General features: G+C 43.9%; 1 protein-coding gene across 9 annotated transcripts in view; it reads right to left on the reverse strand.

Annotated features, from left to right (window-relative positions):
* LOC149356071 (calsyntenin-1-like) overlaps window positions 1-18,752 on the reverse strand; it is a 93,845-nt gene that overhangs the window by 50,583 nt on the left and 24,510 nt on the right. For 6 of the 9 annotated variants that reach the window (XM_089584099.1, XM_089584095.1, XM_089584096.1 and 3 more), the window contains exons 2-5: window positions 5,152-5,291; window positions 4,204-4,394; window positions 2,548-2,765; window positions 1,778-1,904 (exon numbers count right to left, since the gene is read on the reverse strand). In XM_089584099.1, coding sequence (XP_089440225.1) covers window positions 1,778-1,904; window positions 2,548-2,765; window positions 4,204-4,394; window positions 5,152-5,159 — 544 coding nt within the window. In that variant the 5' untranslated portion in view covers window positions 5,160-5,291. Of the gene's footprint in view, window positions 1-497; window positions 652-1,777; window positions 1,905-2,547; window positions 2,766-4,203; window positions 4,395-5,151; window positions 5,292-18,752 lie in introns of all 9 variants that reach the window. The other 3 variants (XM_089584101.1, XM_089584102.1, XM_089584103.1) reach the window with 3 other exon arrangements.

Below are 18,752 nucleotides of genomic sequence, written 5' to 3' on the forward strand. Positions count from 1 at the left end.
CAAAACAGTGCCAGTGTCCAATCAGTCTGTGTTCGTGTGGCTGCCAGTGACCTTTAATGGAGCTTGTTTCGGTTGCACGAACAGCAACCCGAGATCCTTACATTGGATCTGCAAGGACTGGCACAGTAAGTGCTGGGGATGTGAAATCAGCCCTGTTCCACCTTATCTTTTTCAAGAAAGCAGAAAAGACCTAGGCCATAGCAAGGCATCCACTTTCTTGAAAATCTCACTGTTACATGAGCACCTTCTTTGTATGGCACTAGAAAAAAGCAGTTGGGCCTTTCGATGTATGCAAGTCAAACTATGTGACAATACCTTCTCTAACGACATCCAGATCTGAGTCCCCGATACACAGCAAGGAAGACATCTGCCATGAAGCCAGATCACTGAGCATAGGACACACCGTCTGCCACAGGCCATGGAAACCAACTCTATTTACTGGTAGAATTCATGGTGCTGACAGCAATAAAGAGGCCACATAAATATCTGCCACTTGCCATTCCTGCAGCCTGTGAATCAGCAGGGGGAATGTCAAGCCATTCCTTGCAGCGATGCAGGAAGGAGAGCACATCAGGAGATTCCGTACGCTCCCTCAACACATACAGGCCCATCAATAGCTGCGGAAATGGAATGCCATCTTGTTGTTCTTGGCTGCATGTGCGTGAAGTGAACGTAGTGGCTGCTGTATTCTGCCTGTTCAGTGACCTACAGCACGCTTCAAAGGCACACCAAGGCATGCATGTGGCTAGGCTCTGCATGACCAGCTGAATTTAGGAAGCAGAGCTGGCTTTACATCATGGGATTAGAAAACAGTGGCGCTGCTTATCACCAATTTTGCACCAAAGATTTGAAAACACTCACCAACCTGTAGTGACTTCTGGTCCCACTAAACATACTAAATGGGTCAATGCGCAGAACCTTATTTTAGTTCCGGCCTAGAGGAAAATATTTCTCAGGATACAACTTTAGGAAGCATGCCAGATTAGCAAGCTTTAGATGTGTCTGTATTTTGTCAGAATGGTAACAACAACATCATTGCCATCATCATCAGCCTGACTATGCCCACTGCAAGACAAAGGCCTCTCTCCCATACCTCTCGAATTAGTCCTGTCCTGTGCCAGCAAGCTGTGTCCATCTTTTCCACGCGAACTTCTTAATCTTATCTGCCGACCTAATTTTCTGCCACCCCCTGCTGCGCTTCCCTTCTCTTAGAATCTACTCGAATACCCTTAAGGACCATCAGTTATCGTGCCTTTGCATTGCATGCTCTGCCCAAGCCCTTTTCTCTCTCTTGATTTCGACTAGGATGTCATTAACAACATACTACCTACCATAAGTAAGCTTATTTAGACCTCTTGATCTGTCAAGAATTCAATATAATAAAAAATTAATGAGTCAGCTCTTAAGCCAGAGATGTAAAGTGAATGCTGAGTTTTAAGGTTGCAGAGCACCGAAATGAAACATGCAACGCTACCTCAACGCATACACAAACGGCATGTTAGCAAAAGGCCAGCAGTAGTATGACTGCTCCTAGTTTACTGACATAGAACAAAGCAGCAAAAAATTCTACCAAACCAATCTGTAGTATATTGTTATACCTCACGTTATTTCAGGTAACTTTTTCTTTGTTTATATCCTTACACTTCAGCTCATGCAGGGAAATCTACAGCAAGTTGTAGAGAAGTTTTATTTCCTTCTGTGGGAGCACATGACATGTTCTTTACAGTAGATGCTGTTGGAAGCCGCTAAGGTCGTCAGTGTAAAACAGGCAGCATACCTTGCCAGCAGGCTCCTACAGCAAATGTGGTGTTGATGTTCTTGGTCTGGTGAAGAGGCCAGTAGTCTACAATTTCTGGGTTGTTAGCCGTCACCTTAAAGGGCCGTCTGTCGACACAGAGTGAAGCCTGCATCACACAGAACCAAAATGATACTGCCATTCAGAAAGGAAGTGTAGGAAAACCCAAATGCCAGAACTAGTTCAGGAATTAAAAGGCATGAGCCATGTCCCACTGAAATACCCAAAGAATGCTTGTCCACAAAACCCAACTGACCACAGACATCTGTGGAATGTCCGCATAACATCCAAAGCTACAGTAGATCAAGCTGTACCATGTTCATTCTGAACTCGTTAAGGGCTAATTGGGCACTGTTTAGTTCAAACTCAAGACATTTGATACTAAATGCAATGTTTCTAGTAATGATAAGCGCTCCTTCACTCAGTGCTAGCTGGGTACCAAGCAATCTACATGTACCAGCTTTATTTAAACCGTTCTTTAGAGTGAGTGCATTTGGAATTAGTGCTGTTCACTATTGCACTAATTGTTCTAAGAATACTGCAATAAACCAGTCTGAACTAATTAACTGCCAGCTTATCATCTTCCCCTGGACTGATCTGTTTGTGTGCCCTACCCAGTAGGAGATACTGTATCTACATGGAACATCTACTCCCAATTATAGGCACATTTCTATATTCCATGACCAGGTACTTGATGTGCTTATCAGCACACTTGACCCCCACAATGCAACGCACAGCTAAAGGGATGGTACATGGATTGTGTAGTGCAGATTGCAGCCAAGGATGCTAGCCTCAAGGACGTTGACGAAGAACGCATAATGGTGCCACCTGTCGCAGCACACCTCGGGTGTCTTCCAAAGCCACTCAGCTGGTGTGAACTTGTTGGCCTGCTCCTGGGTGGGCTCTCGGTGCAGCAGCAGGATAAGCCTGCAGTTGTGGATGAAGAGCACTGGGTGATGCTGGCTCATACCTGCATGAATATTAGCCACACACATGAAAGCTCAATGAGGAGAGCTCATTTTCTTTTTTCATATTGTTCTCAACGTAACGCAATGAGGCCGAGTGATCATGAAATGCATGAGGCCCAAGGAAAACGGAAGCAGCAGATACAATGCCTCTTTTGTAATAGTAGCTGAGTGCTATTTCTATTCCCTGAAACACTTTCATGTGTGTGCTTAAGTATGTAAACAACTTGGGCAAAGTGGAGGAATATGGGGCTTAGCATACCAAGCTGAATGCCCTTTTGCCTGACCAACTATGCACTGTAAACACCCTACTGAATCAGACTACAGGTCTGATGAATGTGAATGAATTGTAAGAAAAGAATACCAATTAGCAAAACACCTATTTTCAACTTCTTGATGAGGTCACTACAACATGTTGATGCCACAATGACAATTTTGCTAGACAGGTAGAGTCGCAAGCCAATTGGTCACTCTTATTCAAGGGAAGATAGCACAGAGGAAAGGACATAATAAGGAGAGGTAAATGCTTAAATGCATGAGCTGTTTTCGGTTGCATGACCTGTCTTTCTTCATACCGAAGAAGAGTTGTACCAAGGTAGCACCTTAATAGTTACATAGAACCATCTTTGGAAATATCACATTCATTTTGGCAGGTCATTTCACCCAAAAGTATATGTCCACTTTGCACCCTTCTGCTCACATCTCGTACAATCATGCTGATGTCCTGTCCGTGAATGATGCTGCTAGGTAGAAAAGTTTTCATAACAAGATATAGTTGAAGCTGATTTTTTTTTCCAAAAATGTACATATTCAAGAGCATGCAATAAGCATTTAGTGAGACGCAGGGAAGCAACTTGGACTAAGTGGATGTGACAGCGCACTTACGGTGGCCATCAGAGCTGCACAGGACATGCTCTTTGAGGTGGCTGGCGTTGTGGGCTGTGGGTGCGCGGGGACATATCCAGAAGTCCACAGTGAAAACATTGGTTAGGGTGTGCAACACAGTACAGTCGGGAATGACCACAGCATTTCTGGCACCATCAATTCATAGACCTGGTCAATCTCACGACCTTCGTCCGTCAGCAGAACTTGCGTCCACTCGGCTTCCATGTATGTGGCAAAGAAGGAGAATGCTCAGTGCGATTCCTCTGGGCACAGTCTGAAGAAAGCTTGTAAAGCAGAAACTGAGAGACATTAATAATTAATTTGTACACATCTTGGTGCACTAGGCAGCCTGAAGATGTTAGGATGAAATCTAACCATTCAGTGAAAAAATCCCAAAGAGCCAACAAATTTGTTCAAAACATCAGAAGGAACTATAAAGTTCCATTGCACCATTATGAAAGCAACCAAGCCATGATATTTTGTGCAGGAACCATGACACTGAGGTTAATGGTCACTGGAAAATGATGAAAAGTGTGCAACTTGCGACAGGCATGCTACCGTAGAGCTTCCTTTGAGAATCGACTGAGTAGGTGTTCCAGTCACAACCCTTGCCCACGTGGCGGGTGGCCGGAGTCAGACGAGCCGACAGCTGTTCGGGTGCACAGGCCCCTTCACCCAGCTCCAGCAGGGCATCCGGGAACAGGGCCCGGCGACCGGAGCCTGGTGTGTACTCCACATGCTCCTCCATGCTGCAAGCACAAAACACGCCACTGTGTTGCAGCTAGTGCAGAAGCCACTACGACCATTATAGCTGTAACATCGGCACTCTTCCTAGTCTACAGGCACCGATAAACAAGAGCACAAAGAAGGGGAAATTAACACTGTGAAGATGCTTTTTCACAAAAGCTTTCAGCCAACCCAAGTCAGTTAGTTGCATGTGATGGCAGCATCTGGTACTTCAGAAGACAAACAGAAAAAAGGAATAAAGGATTTCCACATGTCAATTGTTGTGGCTGATGTAATATTGACACATATGCACCAAAACATTTGGCTAACTTTTTTTAAGGATGTACAGCTACTTCAGCAGGTCAGCAGCAAATTTTGCCGCAGTGACATTCCAAAATGTGTGTCTGTATGCATGCATGCATTTAAGTGTGTGTATGGTTTCCCTTTGTAGCCATAAACCTGTACTCAGGTGGATGGTAATCAGTAATTTCTGGCTTAAACCATACACGTTAGCAGCTTTGGTACCGTCTGCTGAGACCTGCACTGGTTGCTGTGGTGTGCAGTGCACTCCATCTACATTATTCCGCAGACACTGCAGCACGTGCCACAGATGTTTAAGTTAATGTTAAGAAAGCTAAAGAAGGATACATGCACTCTTAATATCTATAGTTGAGTTTACCTTTCCATCCAACTTTGAGCACATGCCACACATGTTGTAAGTTAATGTTAAGAAAGCTGAAGAAGGATACACGCACTCTTAATATCTATAGCTGAATTTACCTTTCCATCCAACCTTGCAGACCCTGTTGACCGTGGTGGTGACATTGACCGGATGGCTCTGTTTCTTGCTACAGTCGAAGGCCGTCACTTTGAAAATGTGGTTACTGCTTGCCTCCCAATCCAGGGGCTCCAGATAGTGCCTGGAGCACAGAATAAGCAAGACATGCTTCTTCAAGCATTTGCATGGTGAAGGTGATGAAAATTTGAGAACAAGCCTTGATAACTGGGCAAGAAAAATTCAAGGAATGAAAGAATGCAACACAGCTTGACATTGCTTGCAAGGCACGCTGGGTACTCCCGACTTGCGGGTCATTCAGCAATAGGTGGTGTCTAATCTGAACGAGTCGCAAGACATGCTGGGTACTCGGACTTGCGGGTCGTTCGGCAAGATGCGCGTGCACGGCGCTTTGCTTGCAATGCGGAATTGTCAAGCTAAAATTCGGCTCTTAATATGTTTATAAGCGTTAATGAAGTCATAAAAAAGGTCTCTATGCTCTACGTGCATTATTATGCCCACACTCGATGTGCCATATTTGAATTAAGGGCACAAAAAGCGTTGTAAGTGCGAACGCTACAGCATGCGTTGTCTGTTTGTGCTGAGTTTAGGATGCTTCATTCACTCGCTTAAAGGTTCGCCTCTTGCTACTGTTACTGTGTGGCTGTTACATTGTTCTCTAATATAGTTTAGGATACATATTTCCTAGAGGTTCTGCATTTCCAAGAGGTGAATATATGAACTACCAACAACCGCAGTCTATTACATACTAGTGCACTGTGGCTGCGACGGCAAAGAGCTTGAACTGCTTGAACCATACAAATCCTCGGAGGACTTTTAGTACTCTTTCTATACATGCCGCAGTGGCCTAGTGGTTAGGGCGCTAGGCTACTGAGTCGGAGGACCCGATCCTGGACGCGCGGACGCGTTTCGATGGAGGCGAAGCGTGAAAAGCGCCCTTGTGCTGTGCAATGTCAGCGCATGTTAAAGGACCCTTGGTAGCTTCAATTAATCCGGAGCCCTCTACTATGGTGTCCCTCATTGCCCACGTGTCGCTCCAAACCTCAAAAGTCTGCGTACTTACCAATGTTTTACAACCTTAGCAGGGGGCACAGTCTTTTCATGTTCTTGTAAGCTTAACTGCTTTTGTTGAATATTTGCTATGCTTTATGGAAGACTTACTGCAGAAGCTAGCATGCTTAACAACTCTCTCAAGTTAGTTAATTTTAGTTCAGCTGTAATGCAAAAATGCAACTGCAATAGCAATTTGTTGAATTTTCAGTACTACTGTGTAGTCTTTCTGCATGTACAGAATATGCCCCAACAAGCATGCACTGAGACACAGTGGCTGAAAACCTCTGTTAATGTGTGACAATATCCTGCATGGGCAAGTGACATAGCAGCTATTCCAGCAGTGAGAGGCATCCACTTACTCCAGCTTTGATGGATGCAATAAGAACTTTGCTCACAAACAAAATTAACCATGCTTAGTTATGCACTGTACCTGCACTGCATTGCATTTCACATCTTGCATGGTGGTGTGGCACATTACGTGCCATTTACACATAACTTGCAGCTCTGAATGTTAAGGATTTCTGTATTTGATTTCCCAATGCTGGATTACGTAGATGGAAAAAATGTGCAAAAATATGCTTTGTTTTGTGTCATCTCTTGAACGTTCAGTAGCTTCAGAATGTAAAATCGATGTTGCTTCCCATCAATGCAGAAGAGAGCCTGTAGCCATTTTGCAGTCGTGTACTTTGTGCTCCGCGAGACTAGTCAAAAGAAGAACCACCAGTCTGTGTACAGGCAGATGTCCCTAATGGTTCGCACCTCAGCTGCTGATGCCCAGCTATGTATAGAAATGTGGAAAGTATAACTTGTATGCATTGTATGCACAGTGCTCAAAGCAGTAGCAGCTAGGCAAAAGATGAGCTTGCCTCGTGTTTTTCTAGTTATTTCATGGTTTGACAGTGTGTATATCTTTTACATTTTTTTTAGACATGCAGACGAGGAAGAAAAAATAAGCCTTTCGGTTTGGGGCACCACAAAGCTAAGAAACATGAGGGAAACAAATCTAGCCAGTTTCAGTTAGTCCCAGATTGGAAATGGTGGAAGGTACGGCTCTTTAACCAAGAGTGACATTGCTTCAACCTAAGATCGGGCAGTTCTGACTTTACACGGGTACTCACAGTGATGAATGTTATGATGTGTCTTTCCTATAAGGCATTCATTAATATGAATCTGGACAAGGTCTATGTCATCCGAGTAAAAAAAAAACATTGGAACCAATTGGACATTCCAGTTGGAACTGAATGGACATTCCCATTGCTTCCAATTGGATTTCCCAATTGGAACCAATTGGTTCCAGTTGTTTTTAGCCCCCGACCAATTGGATCAAACTGGACTAGCTAATTGGACCCATTAGGCCAGGCCGTTATTTGACCCAGAAAATAATCACAAAATATGTTATGTTCATTGAGAAAGATGGCTAAATGTTTGAATAATATGCTCTAGGATCTTGGATGAATATTTCTACAACTTAACACATTGTAATATGCAAAAGGAAAACTGATTTATGAGCACTGTGGGGAGACACTCTGCCTCGTGGCAATCAACATTTTTCTACGGAATTGAAATGGAAATCAAAGCCAACAGACACACATGCATCACACAGAAGCAACACTGCACATTCAGGCACTAGTAGCATACATTAGCTCAATATGTACATCCAGAGAACACACTTCTGCTCCAACTTATATACCCAATTTATTAGGCTCTCATGCTGGGGCTGGTGGCGCTTGCCCACTGAGCGCACATATTTAATTTAATTTCAGCTCCAGTGGTGGTGTAGGTGATTAGTACAATTTATTAGGCTACGCTGCTGATAGCCCTTATTTATTAAGTACCATATTAGTTCTACCTTTTTCGTCAAACATGCAAGCATTCATTGGATAAATTGGGTGCAGTTCGGTGGACCATTTGGATGCAATGGGTAAGACCGATTGGGCTCACCGATTGGAAGCTGAAATGGTCCAATTGGATAGTCCATTTAGACCATCCAATTGGAACACCATTCAAATTGGAACCAATTGGAAACTGAACTCGTCCAATTGGAACCAATTTGAACCCATTGGAAATCCACTTGGTTCCAATGGTTTTTTTTGACTGGGGTGCTGAAGTCAAGTGCCTAATATTTCATATTTATTTCTATAATTCTAGCCAGAAGAGAAGTTTGGCAAGGGTGCAGAAGAACTACTGGTTTGCACACAGGTTTGATGGTCTCTGAAAGAACAAAAGAATGGTGCTAACATTCATAGCTATTCCTCACTTCCCACCAGAGGAAAATGATTAAGAAGGCTCTTAAATCTAACTGCCAGCAAAATGTGTTACAGAAATATGCACCATCCCCTTATTTTCATTAGCATGCATCTTTGAAAATTAAATGAGTCACTCTTTCTCAAGCTAATATAATATTCAGTTTAGTACACATGTCAAATGATATCAGATCTGTGAAGCAGCAAAAGAAGTTCTTATTCTCATGTTCTTCAAAATGGACGACATGGCGATCATCCGTGGCAATGTAGTGAGTGTCTTGTGTTACCCACTTTGCTATTATATATATGAAAAAGTAGAAGCACACAGCGGAAGCTGAAACAGAACACGAGCTACGCCAGCGAATCTATAGCACGGAATCTGTAGCAAGCTTGCAAAAATGGAAATTGACGAAGAGGGGGAGTACACTCTGGGGAAATGACCTTACGTTGATTAGTCTGCAGTTGGGAGATCTGTTCAAATGAGAAATGCAGCAAAGACAAAAAAATGACAAACAAATAGTGCTAACGGCAGCAGGCATAGAAGAAGCAATTGAGAAATGCCTCATGATAAAGTGGGATTATAATCAGTTAAAACTATTCATCAGTACTAAAATGAAACAAGTAAAAAGGGTAACGCACAGGAGAGGAGAGAGGAAGCAATGAACCAGTGAATAAGGAAATTAAGGAGGCCATCGAACATTGATGGGTGGCTTCAAGGGAACACAGCGAAGCAAAGAAGGCACAGTTATCTCAAGAGGAAATACACCGAAAATGGGAATCTGATCAACAAATGAAGCAGCAAGTGCAGGTCCTCGTCCAGGCTAAAGTAAAGGACTCCACTGACTGCTGGCTGGCTGGAGTGCATGATGCAACTAAACAAGGGCCAAGAAAATTCTGGAACCATATCAGCTAACTGTGTAAAATGAATCAAGGAAAGCAGGAACAGATTCAGCATGGTGAGGGAATTTGCTTAGATCAAGACAACACTGCAATCTACATTACATCAGTTATAGTTGAGTCATTTAGGAGTGACAATACTGAAATCTCCCCAAATGAGAGAGAAACACAGGACAGCATAATAAAAAGCAGGTTATAAATGACCAGTACTAACAGAAAAAAGGTGGAAGCAAATTTTCTTAAATTCATATCCGAAGGGAGAAATGAAATCGCAATCAAGCTGAATGAGTTTGGTCCAAGAAGCAAGGAAACTTTGTTAAAAGCATTGGAGACAGTCACAACAAATAAGCAAACTCCACATAGCTCGCGATAGGAAAAATTTATGATATTCGAAAATGAGAAGGAGAAAGGATGCGCCTAAAATACTTCACATCGATTACGACATCATCTGCAGTATACAAGACGGTAATGCAGGCAATGAAATTAAATATGCAGACATGGGTAGAAAGTCATAAGATACACGGAGAACCCCCGAACGGGTTCAGAAGGAAAAGCCGCTTGTATGACAGCCTGTTCCTGCTTACAGAATGCATAGATATAGCTAAGACAGAAAACCGACATATGTAGTCAGCCTTTTTTGACATAAGCAGTGCATACGACTATGTGAACAGGGAACTCCACTGGAACACGTTAAAAGATGAAGGTATGTGTAAAGAGGCAATTGATTTCCTGCAGGAAATATAGCGTGATAATAAAGTTGAAATTACAGCAAAAGGAGTAAAAGAACAACTGTTGAGGTACGTATGCAATTAAGGCAAGGTTCTGCTCTATCATTGCTACTCATTATGCTTTATGTGATAAAGATGGAAAGAAGGCTACAAGAGAGTAATCTAGGTTATAATCTGCTGTACAGTTTAGACGAAAAGGTTCTTGAACAACGAATCCATGGTTTAATGTATGCAGATGATATTACTGTTAGCACATAGACATGAAGATTTCCAAACTCTGGTTACTTGTCGTGGAGAAAAAAGAGGCATGGTTTGAGTTTTCGCACAAATAATTCAGGTGTGGCGCTTTCCAATGATACAAGTGATTCATTTACAAGATAAGGCCATAAAGTACACTGAAAGTCCAGACACAAATATCTTGGGATATGGATAAACAAGTGACAGACACGCACGAAAAAGCACGAGTAGTCTGTTGGGCCAAAAGGTTTAAGAGTTGCGATATAATGAAACATAGGGCATTATAGGTGTACAACAAAAGTAATACTAGGAGGTATGAATTTTGAAAGGAATAATGGCGCTGGGATTTACTTTAGGAAATGCGATTCTGTGCTTAAGGGCAGAAGTTAAGTCGAGAATAAAAGCAAAGAGGGTTGACTCACAAAGGTAGAAAAGAACTAAGAACCTAACCTGTAAGTATCCAGGGTGCAAGGACGCAGAAATAAACAGCATTAAACGAGATGTAAAATCCGCAGATTGTAAAAACTAGATTAATTGAATAGAAAAGAACCATAGCATAGAACTACATCGATACTGTAAAAGGCAGATCAGGAAGGAATCATTCTATGATAATTCAAAAGGCAGTTCCCTATTCTTTGCAGGGTGTCTTAGAACGAGCAGCTACAAAAAGAAATATAATGAAGAAGGTCACATGTGCTGCACGCAGCAATGCAGAGCAGTTTTTTGTGAGATTCCAACTGTCCCGGAGGATATTATGAGGACATTTTGAGGAGTTATTACATTTGTTGGCTTATGCTTATCAGCACCTGATGAGACCTGGGTAGAACCTCGAACACAAGTCCAAGTTGATGCCAAGGTGCTCAGCCATTTGTGGTTAGGTACAGAAAAGCAGGTGATTAAAACGGTGTGGAAGGCATAAGGGATGACTTCAAGTGATTTTTGGAGAAGGGTAAGCGCACCTTCCACGAGCAGACATCTTCACTTCAAAAGAAAAAGCAGAAACCAATTGAAAGCTCACACAAAAGTAAGAAACAAAGCTAATTGCTCATTTATGTGCAATTTCTGCACTGCTGCTCTATGGCAAATTCTTAGCTACTCTCCTACTTTCTTTTATTAATCACCAAGGCCTTTTCTCCATGTCTACATCAAGGGTGAAACATTTGTGTATCAAATAAGGTGTACAATGCAAAAGAGCTTTTTAAATGAAGTGAACAAGGCCTTCACACTGTTTTAACTTTACCGCTGCTGCAAATCCTCTGGCAATGGCAGTACACTCAGTAAAAAGGGCGAGGGAGGCTAAAGGGAAAAATCGCTGGCAAAGCCCAGGTTCTCTTCCAGCTTCCTGTGTGCTTGTACTTTTTCTATAGATAATGGCGGAGTGGGTAACACAAGACGCTCACTACAAGCGCCACGGATGATCGCCATGCCGTCCAAGGCACTTTAGTGCAATGCGTTTTGAACAACGTGAAAATAAGAACTTCATTTGCTGATAAATAGATCTGATATCATTTGACGTGCCCACTAAATTAATTACTATAGACGCTTGAGAAAGAGCACCTAAATTAATTTCCACAGATGTACACTAGCGAAAAAATTGAGGGGGACGCTTTGTTGACATAAAGTATGGTGAGGCAAAAGCCTTAAGCACGGTGTTGCTGCTTGTGTCACTGATTTGTGGTCAATACATAAAATTTCGCCTCTAAGAGTGGAACTCGACAGTGTCTTGCAATGCTCCCAGGGAGTCCACAGAACGCCACCGCCTGTTCGGCTCTACGCCATGCTTGTTGGTTTATTGGTTTTTGAGGAAAGGAAATGTATCTGTCTCGCATATCTCGGCGGAAACCTGAACCTTGCCATAAGGGAGGGAGGAAGATGGTAGATAGTGAAGTCACCATACTCACTAGACGTACCTTTGTTCATTCCATACCAACGAGCTGGCAAAGCGGAGTGGTTAGCGTGCTCGTCTCGCTCTCCGGAGACCCTAGTTCGATTCCCCAACTCGAACAATTTCCTACTCAGATTTATTTATTTATTTATTTTACTTGGAGCATCACTATACCATCCCTTTAATTGGTTGGACGGTTACTAGCCAAAGTACAATTGGCCTCGTTTGAAATTTGCACATTATGACGTCGCGACCAATTGAAAAGCGTGACATTTCTGTCGACAACTCCTGCTTACAACGATGAGGCATCAAACGCATCCGCCTTAAAATACGGGGTAGCGCATATGTCAGTAACACCTGTCTTGATGGTAGTTACAATAAAGGTCCTTCTTAGTCCTTTTCCTCTGGCGAGAAGTGTAGAATACGTATGAATGTTAGGGCGATTTTTTGTTCTTTAAGAGAACTTAAAGCTATGTGCAAACCAGTAGCTGCCCAGTCGAAAAAAACCATTGGAACTAATTGGACATTCGAGTTGGAACTAAATGGACATTCCCATTGCTTCCAATTGGATTTCCCAATTGGAACCAATTGGTTCCAGTTGTGTTTTTAGCCCCCGACCAATTGGATCCAACTGGACTAGCGAATTGGACCCATTAGGCCAGGCAGTAATTTGACCCAGAAAATATTCACAAAATATGTTACATTCATAGAGAAAGGTAGCTAAATGTTTGAATAATATGCTCTAGGATCTTGGATGAATATTTCTACAACCTAACACATTGTAATGTGCAAAAGGAAAACTGATTTATGAGGACTGTGGGGAGACACTCTGCCTAGTGCCAATCAACATTTTTCTACGGAATTGAAATTAACATGCTTTTATGGAAATCAAAGCCAACAGACACACATGCATCACACATAAGCAACACTGCACATTCAGGCACTAGTAGCATACATCAGCTCAATATGTACAGTCAGGCCGGAATGAAACGCGAACAGAGCATGTCAAGAAAACAAAATATTTTGCCTGCCTACTTTCAGCTGATGTGTACAACTAGCCTGATTCATGTGCCTGGGTAAAGGGCCTACTGAAATGCATAATTGAAAATAGGTTGTAAAGGAATATCTCGCTGCAAAGCAGAAATGTATGACATATGCGTGTTCGCGTTTCATTCCGGCCTGACTGTACATCCAGAGAACACACTTCTGCTCCAACTTATATACCCAATTTATTAGGCTCTCATGCTGGGGCCGGTGGCGCTTGCCCACTGAGCACAGATATTTAATTTAATTTCAGCTCTAGTGGTGGTGTAGATGATGAGTACAATTTATTAAGGCGAAAGCCTTTAATGTCTCATCATTGTAAGCAGCAGTTGTCGACAGAAATGTCACGCTTTTCCGTTGGTCGAAACGGTCGTGACGTCACAGTGCGCCAATTTCAAACGGGGCCAACTGTACTTTGGCTAGTAACCATGCGACCAATTGAAGGGATCATATAGTGATGCTCCAAGTAAGTGGGACTGAGCTTAGTTAATTGTTTAATTACCCAATTAGCCTAATTAACTTTTCTAGTCAGGCCATATAAATAAATAAAACCGAGTAGGAAATTGGTCGAGCTCGGAAATCGAACCCCGGTCTTCGGAGTGCGAGACGAGCATGCTATCCACTCCGCCATGCCAGCTCGATGGTTTGGTGGTTTGGAATGAACAAAAGCGCGTCTAGTGAATACGGTGTCTTCGCTCACTGCCATCCTCCTCCCTTTCCTTCCGGCGAGGTGTAGGTGTCCACCGAGATATGAGAGACAGATACATTTCCTTTCCTCAAAAACCAATTTACCGACGAGCGAGGCGCAGAACCGAATGAGCGATGGCGTTCTATGGACTCCGTGGCAGCGTTGCAAGACGCTGTCGCGTTCCACTTTTAGAGGCGAAGCTTAACATCTTAACCACACATCAGTGACCGCACTTTAGGTCAAAAAAGTGCACCCCCCCCCCTGAATTTTGACGGGTGTCCACCGAGATATGTGAGACAGTTACTGAGTAATTTCCTTTCCTCAAATACAATTTTCATTTTCTTCATTACGGGCCCTCTTTGTCTTTCTTCTTTCACTCCCACTTCCTCCCTTCCTCTACGATGCGGTTAAGGTGTCCACCGAGATGACACAGAATTACTGCGCCATTTCCTTTCCTCAAAAACCGTTGCCTTCAAACGGCAAGGCATCGCGCCGAAGGGGTGGTGGCGTTCCGTGGACTCCCTGGCAGCGCTACAACACGCTGTCGCGTTCCACTCCTAAAAGCGAAGCTTAAGCGTCATTAATTAGCAGTTAATTAGTAGTCAGGAATTAATCAGTAATTAACCATTAATTAGTGGTTTGTCATCACTTAGTAATTAGTACTCAATTACATGTGGCACCACCTGTGCCACAGAAGCAGTCAAAGTGGTGCGGAAAACGCTTTCGCCTCTACGCACTTTAGACAGTCAAAGTGCCCCCTGAATTTATTAGGCTAAGCTGCTGATAGCTCTTATTGTAAGTACTATATTAGTTCTACCTTTTTCGTCAAACATGCAAACATTCATTGGATAAATTGGGTGCAGTTCGGTGGACCAATAGACGATATGCGAAATTGCTTGGTGGTCTGGCAACACCGCGCCCACAACTTCCGGTTTCCATCTTTGCTCGGTCGAGCTCGTCGAGCTGGTGCATCGTTTGCTATGCGTACTTTCTTCTTTCCAGTGGAATTTCAACAGGCAAGCTTCAGCTGCTGGATTGTTTTCACAGCTGATCTTTGACCAAATGTAGGTGCTTTCAATAACCGCCAGCTTACTCCTACCGTGTCCTCAGCTTCGCTTGAAGTCTGGCGCTGATGATCGCAATAATCGGCACTCGAAAGTGGATTGGAAAGTCGAACCGTGACCGTGTGCTGTATTCGTTTTAATGCTCGCATTAAAGCACCAGTTCAAGCATCACGCATTATCATGGCTATTTTATTCCCAGGTGGACGCGAATTCATCTGGTAGGGTAGCGAGCGGTTAGTTTGCGCTGAGTGCGCACGTGTGTTGACAAACTTCTGTGACAGTGCGAACTTTCGTTCGCGCCGACGCCAGGAGCTTCGTGCATTGCAGTATAATCACACAAGACCCTCGACCAGCTGCGTAATTCGATTCGTTTACTGTAATGTGCAATGCGCATGCGCGGTTTTCAACGCCACCGTTTCAGAGCCCGGCGTCGTTTGATTTTCGACACAATTCGTTGAAACTGCGTCCTGCTAAAGACGCAGTCAGTCAGTCGACATTAACAAGAGGAAAGTAGGCATGCACATATAATTCAAAATATTGTAAGCAAAGACGCAGCTTTTTTTTTCAGATAAGCACTGAGCCACCGCGGCGGCTTGATTAGAGAAAGATGCTACAGCTGTAGGTGCATGCACGGACTCGATACGCTGGTAAAGTTGTGTGTGCAGGGGCGAAATTAGCATGTTCGGTTGCTTCCGAAACTTAATTAGCTTACTCCCAAACTTGGACAAATGGCTTTGTTGCAAAGCAAGCTGTTGGAGCTTGCCACAACGATAATAAAATCTGATGGCCCAATCGTTTTCAGCACACTGTTGCACGTACTTTCTAGCTTAGAAATGCGTCCTTCCTTCATAATAAAGTAGCTATATTATTCGCTTCTTTTTTTTAGAGATTCGCCGCCGCAGATATCGAAGGTATATGAATCCTCATGAAATAAAGCATTCGCACCTCAGTTTTTATACGTAGAGTGTATTGCTTCACAAAGACTCCTTAACGCGCATAACATATGAGTATGGTCCAGAGAGTTTGCTCGCCCTTCTAAAACTAATTGAACACGGGAAAAACTTAACTGAACACGTAGCAAACTAAGCAGTAATCGGCATATGGTTCTTCGAGTGAACTTATTTCGGCACGGCACGAGCGATTGGCCCGCTCAAAAAAATTACCTTCTCTATTACGTTGTTCAAGTATGCGTCTATATATATTCACGCCCGACCGGAGAGTTGATAAGTGCACAAAATCAGCTACTAATTTTGATCAGAGGCAACAAAGGCTGTGGTCCCTATCTTAATTTAAACGCAAATCACCTCGAGAGATTTGTCAAAAATCAGCGCAGAAAGCGAAAGCTGCGCACTGATCCGCGTGCTGACACATGATACCTCGCATGGCGTTTTGTGTTACTAAAACGTTGGGACGGAGTAAAAAATAGAAAAGCGAAAAGCTGGAACGCACCTAGTTCTGGCACACATCGTAGTGTCTTTTCCTAGTGGTGAGGGTAGCGCAACACTGCATCGGAATTTTACTTTTCAAAGGAAGCGCAGCCATTTTCACCCAACGCTGGGCAGCCGTTTCGTTTTCTGTACTGTACCAACATGGAGGACTTAGTTCTCGGAGCGCCGAGAGATGGCGCTGCTCATTTCGCATATCGTCTATTGGATGCAATGGGTAAGACCAATTGGGCTCAGGAATAGACGATACGCGAAATTGCTTGGTGGTCTGGCAACACCGTGCCCACAGCTTCCTGTTTCCATCTTGATTCGGGCGAGCTCGTCGAGCTGGTGCATCGTTTGCTATGCGTACATTCTTGATATCGGTATAGCTGTCATGAATCTTGCGTGTGAAATTTCAACAGGCACAAATTCAACAGGCACAAATGAAATTTCAATTGGCACAAATACCAGACCTACATCACACGTTCTATGCAGATGACATCACACTTTGGGTAACCAGAGTATGCGAAGGCTACATAGAAGACACACTCCAAGAAGCAGTGGACATCATTGAGACATGCGCATGGGAATCCGGCCTCACTTGTTCAGAGCAAAAATCTGAACTCTTCGTGATCCGCCATAAACGAAGAAGTAGGAGTACTACGACTCCCCCCCCCCCCGCAAATAAACGTCTATGTCAATGGACGATCCGTCAAAGAGGTACAAACCATCAAAATACTGGGGTTGTATTTACAAACAAATGGAAAGAATACTGACACACTCACTCAGCTAAAACGCGCGGTAGAAGCGACGACGCGATTAATCCGCCGCATAGCTAATCGAAGACAAGGGGTGAGGGAAAGATATTTATGCCAACTAGTGCAGGCCTTTGCGCTAAGCAGGATGCTCTATGCCACCCCTTATCTCAAATTTGTGAAAGCAGAAAAAGGCAAATTGGATAGCATGATACGGCAGGCCTACAAAGCTGCGTTAGGACTCCCACTAAATGCCTCAACCGAAAGGCTTATGAGGTTAGGAATACATAACACCTACAATGAAAGAAGCCCATTTTAATGGCTCAAACAGCGAGATTAGCCAATTCCAGAACTGGTAGGAGTATTCTTACCAGGCTTGGAATTAACTTTCAACCTACGAATACAGATGCCAAAGTAGACTCACCCCGCGTCTATAGGACGGCCCTATTAATCAAACCCCTCCCCAAAAACATGCACCCCTTACACCATGAGGGTAGAAGACAAGCACGAGTCAAAGCCTTGCATAATAGATACAGACAGTGCGCTGGAACACTTTATGTAGATGCGGCAGAATACAAACGTACGAATGCATTTGCAATTGTGGCTGTGAATGAGAATGGTGACCTCATCGTCTCGGCAACAGTCAAAACGAAATCCTCTGAAACGGCAGAAGAGGCGGCTATAGCCCTCGCCCTAGCGCATACCCAAGACAGCATCATACTCAGTGACTCCAAAATGGGTATCAATAATTTCGCAAAAGGCCGAATTACAAACACCTCTCTTAAAATCCTTAACGCAACCAAATTCTCACCAAATTATTCCGAACTGATATGGGTCCCAGCCCATTCGGGGAATCCGGGGAAGGAGGCAGCCCACAATAAAGCCCGAGGTTTTGGCGACCGAGCAGTGGATGAGTCTGGCTTCCTGAATTTCGCGAAGGACTCCATGATCACATATCATGATCTCACCATCATTTTAAACTAGAGAGGAGAATTTTCCCCCCTCCAGGCAAAACACTTACTAAAGAACAAGAGGCTACGTGGAGTCGTCGACAGACGAGATCGATACGCACCCCATCACTCCTCGCGCTCATTTTTCCCGATCTTTCCAACCAAAACCGCAAACACTGTGGCCAACGTGCCACCTACGATCACATCCTGCGGGACTGCAAAATAGAGCCACCTCCGGGTGATCTAGTTACAGCTCCTTCTCTCGAGCGGTGGGATGCCGTGCTGGCTAGCTCTGACCCCAGAATGCAAGGTTTGGCGGTGGAGTGGGCTGACAAAGTCGTCGAGGGCTGCGTACTCTCGACCACTTAACGCGACCTCTTACCAAGCTCTTTCCGGCGAATAAAATGTTTTACAATCAATTCTCGCACCACGATTGTGCTCCTCTCAACCGTGGCTTGAGTGAACGAAATCAGCTGCTGGCAAGGCGCGACGACCTCAATGCTCCAGCAGGCCGATATGTCAACGGTGGTTGCGGCGTTCGCGCGAGCCAGTCTGCAAGCGTGACGCCACAAATTGCAACGAACGCACCGGGCATTGTGAGCTATGAAATGGCC

The sequence above is a fragment of the Amblyomma mixtum genome, chromosome 3 (genome assembly GCF_055824585.1).
Source record: "Amblyomma mixtum isolate Tamu chromosome 3, ASM5582458v1, whole genome shotgun sequence".
Lineage (NCBI taxonomy): Eukaryota > Metazoa > Arthropoda > Arachnida > Ixodida > Ixodidae > Amblyomma > Amblyomma mixtum.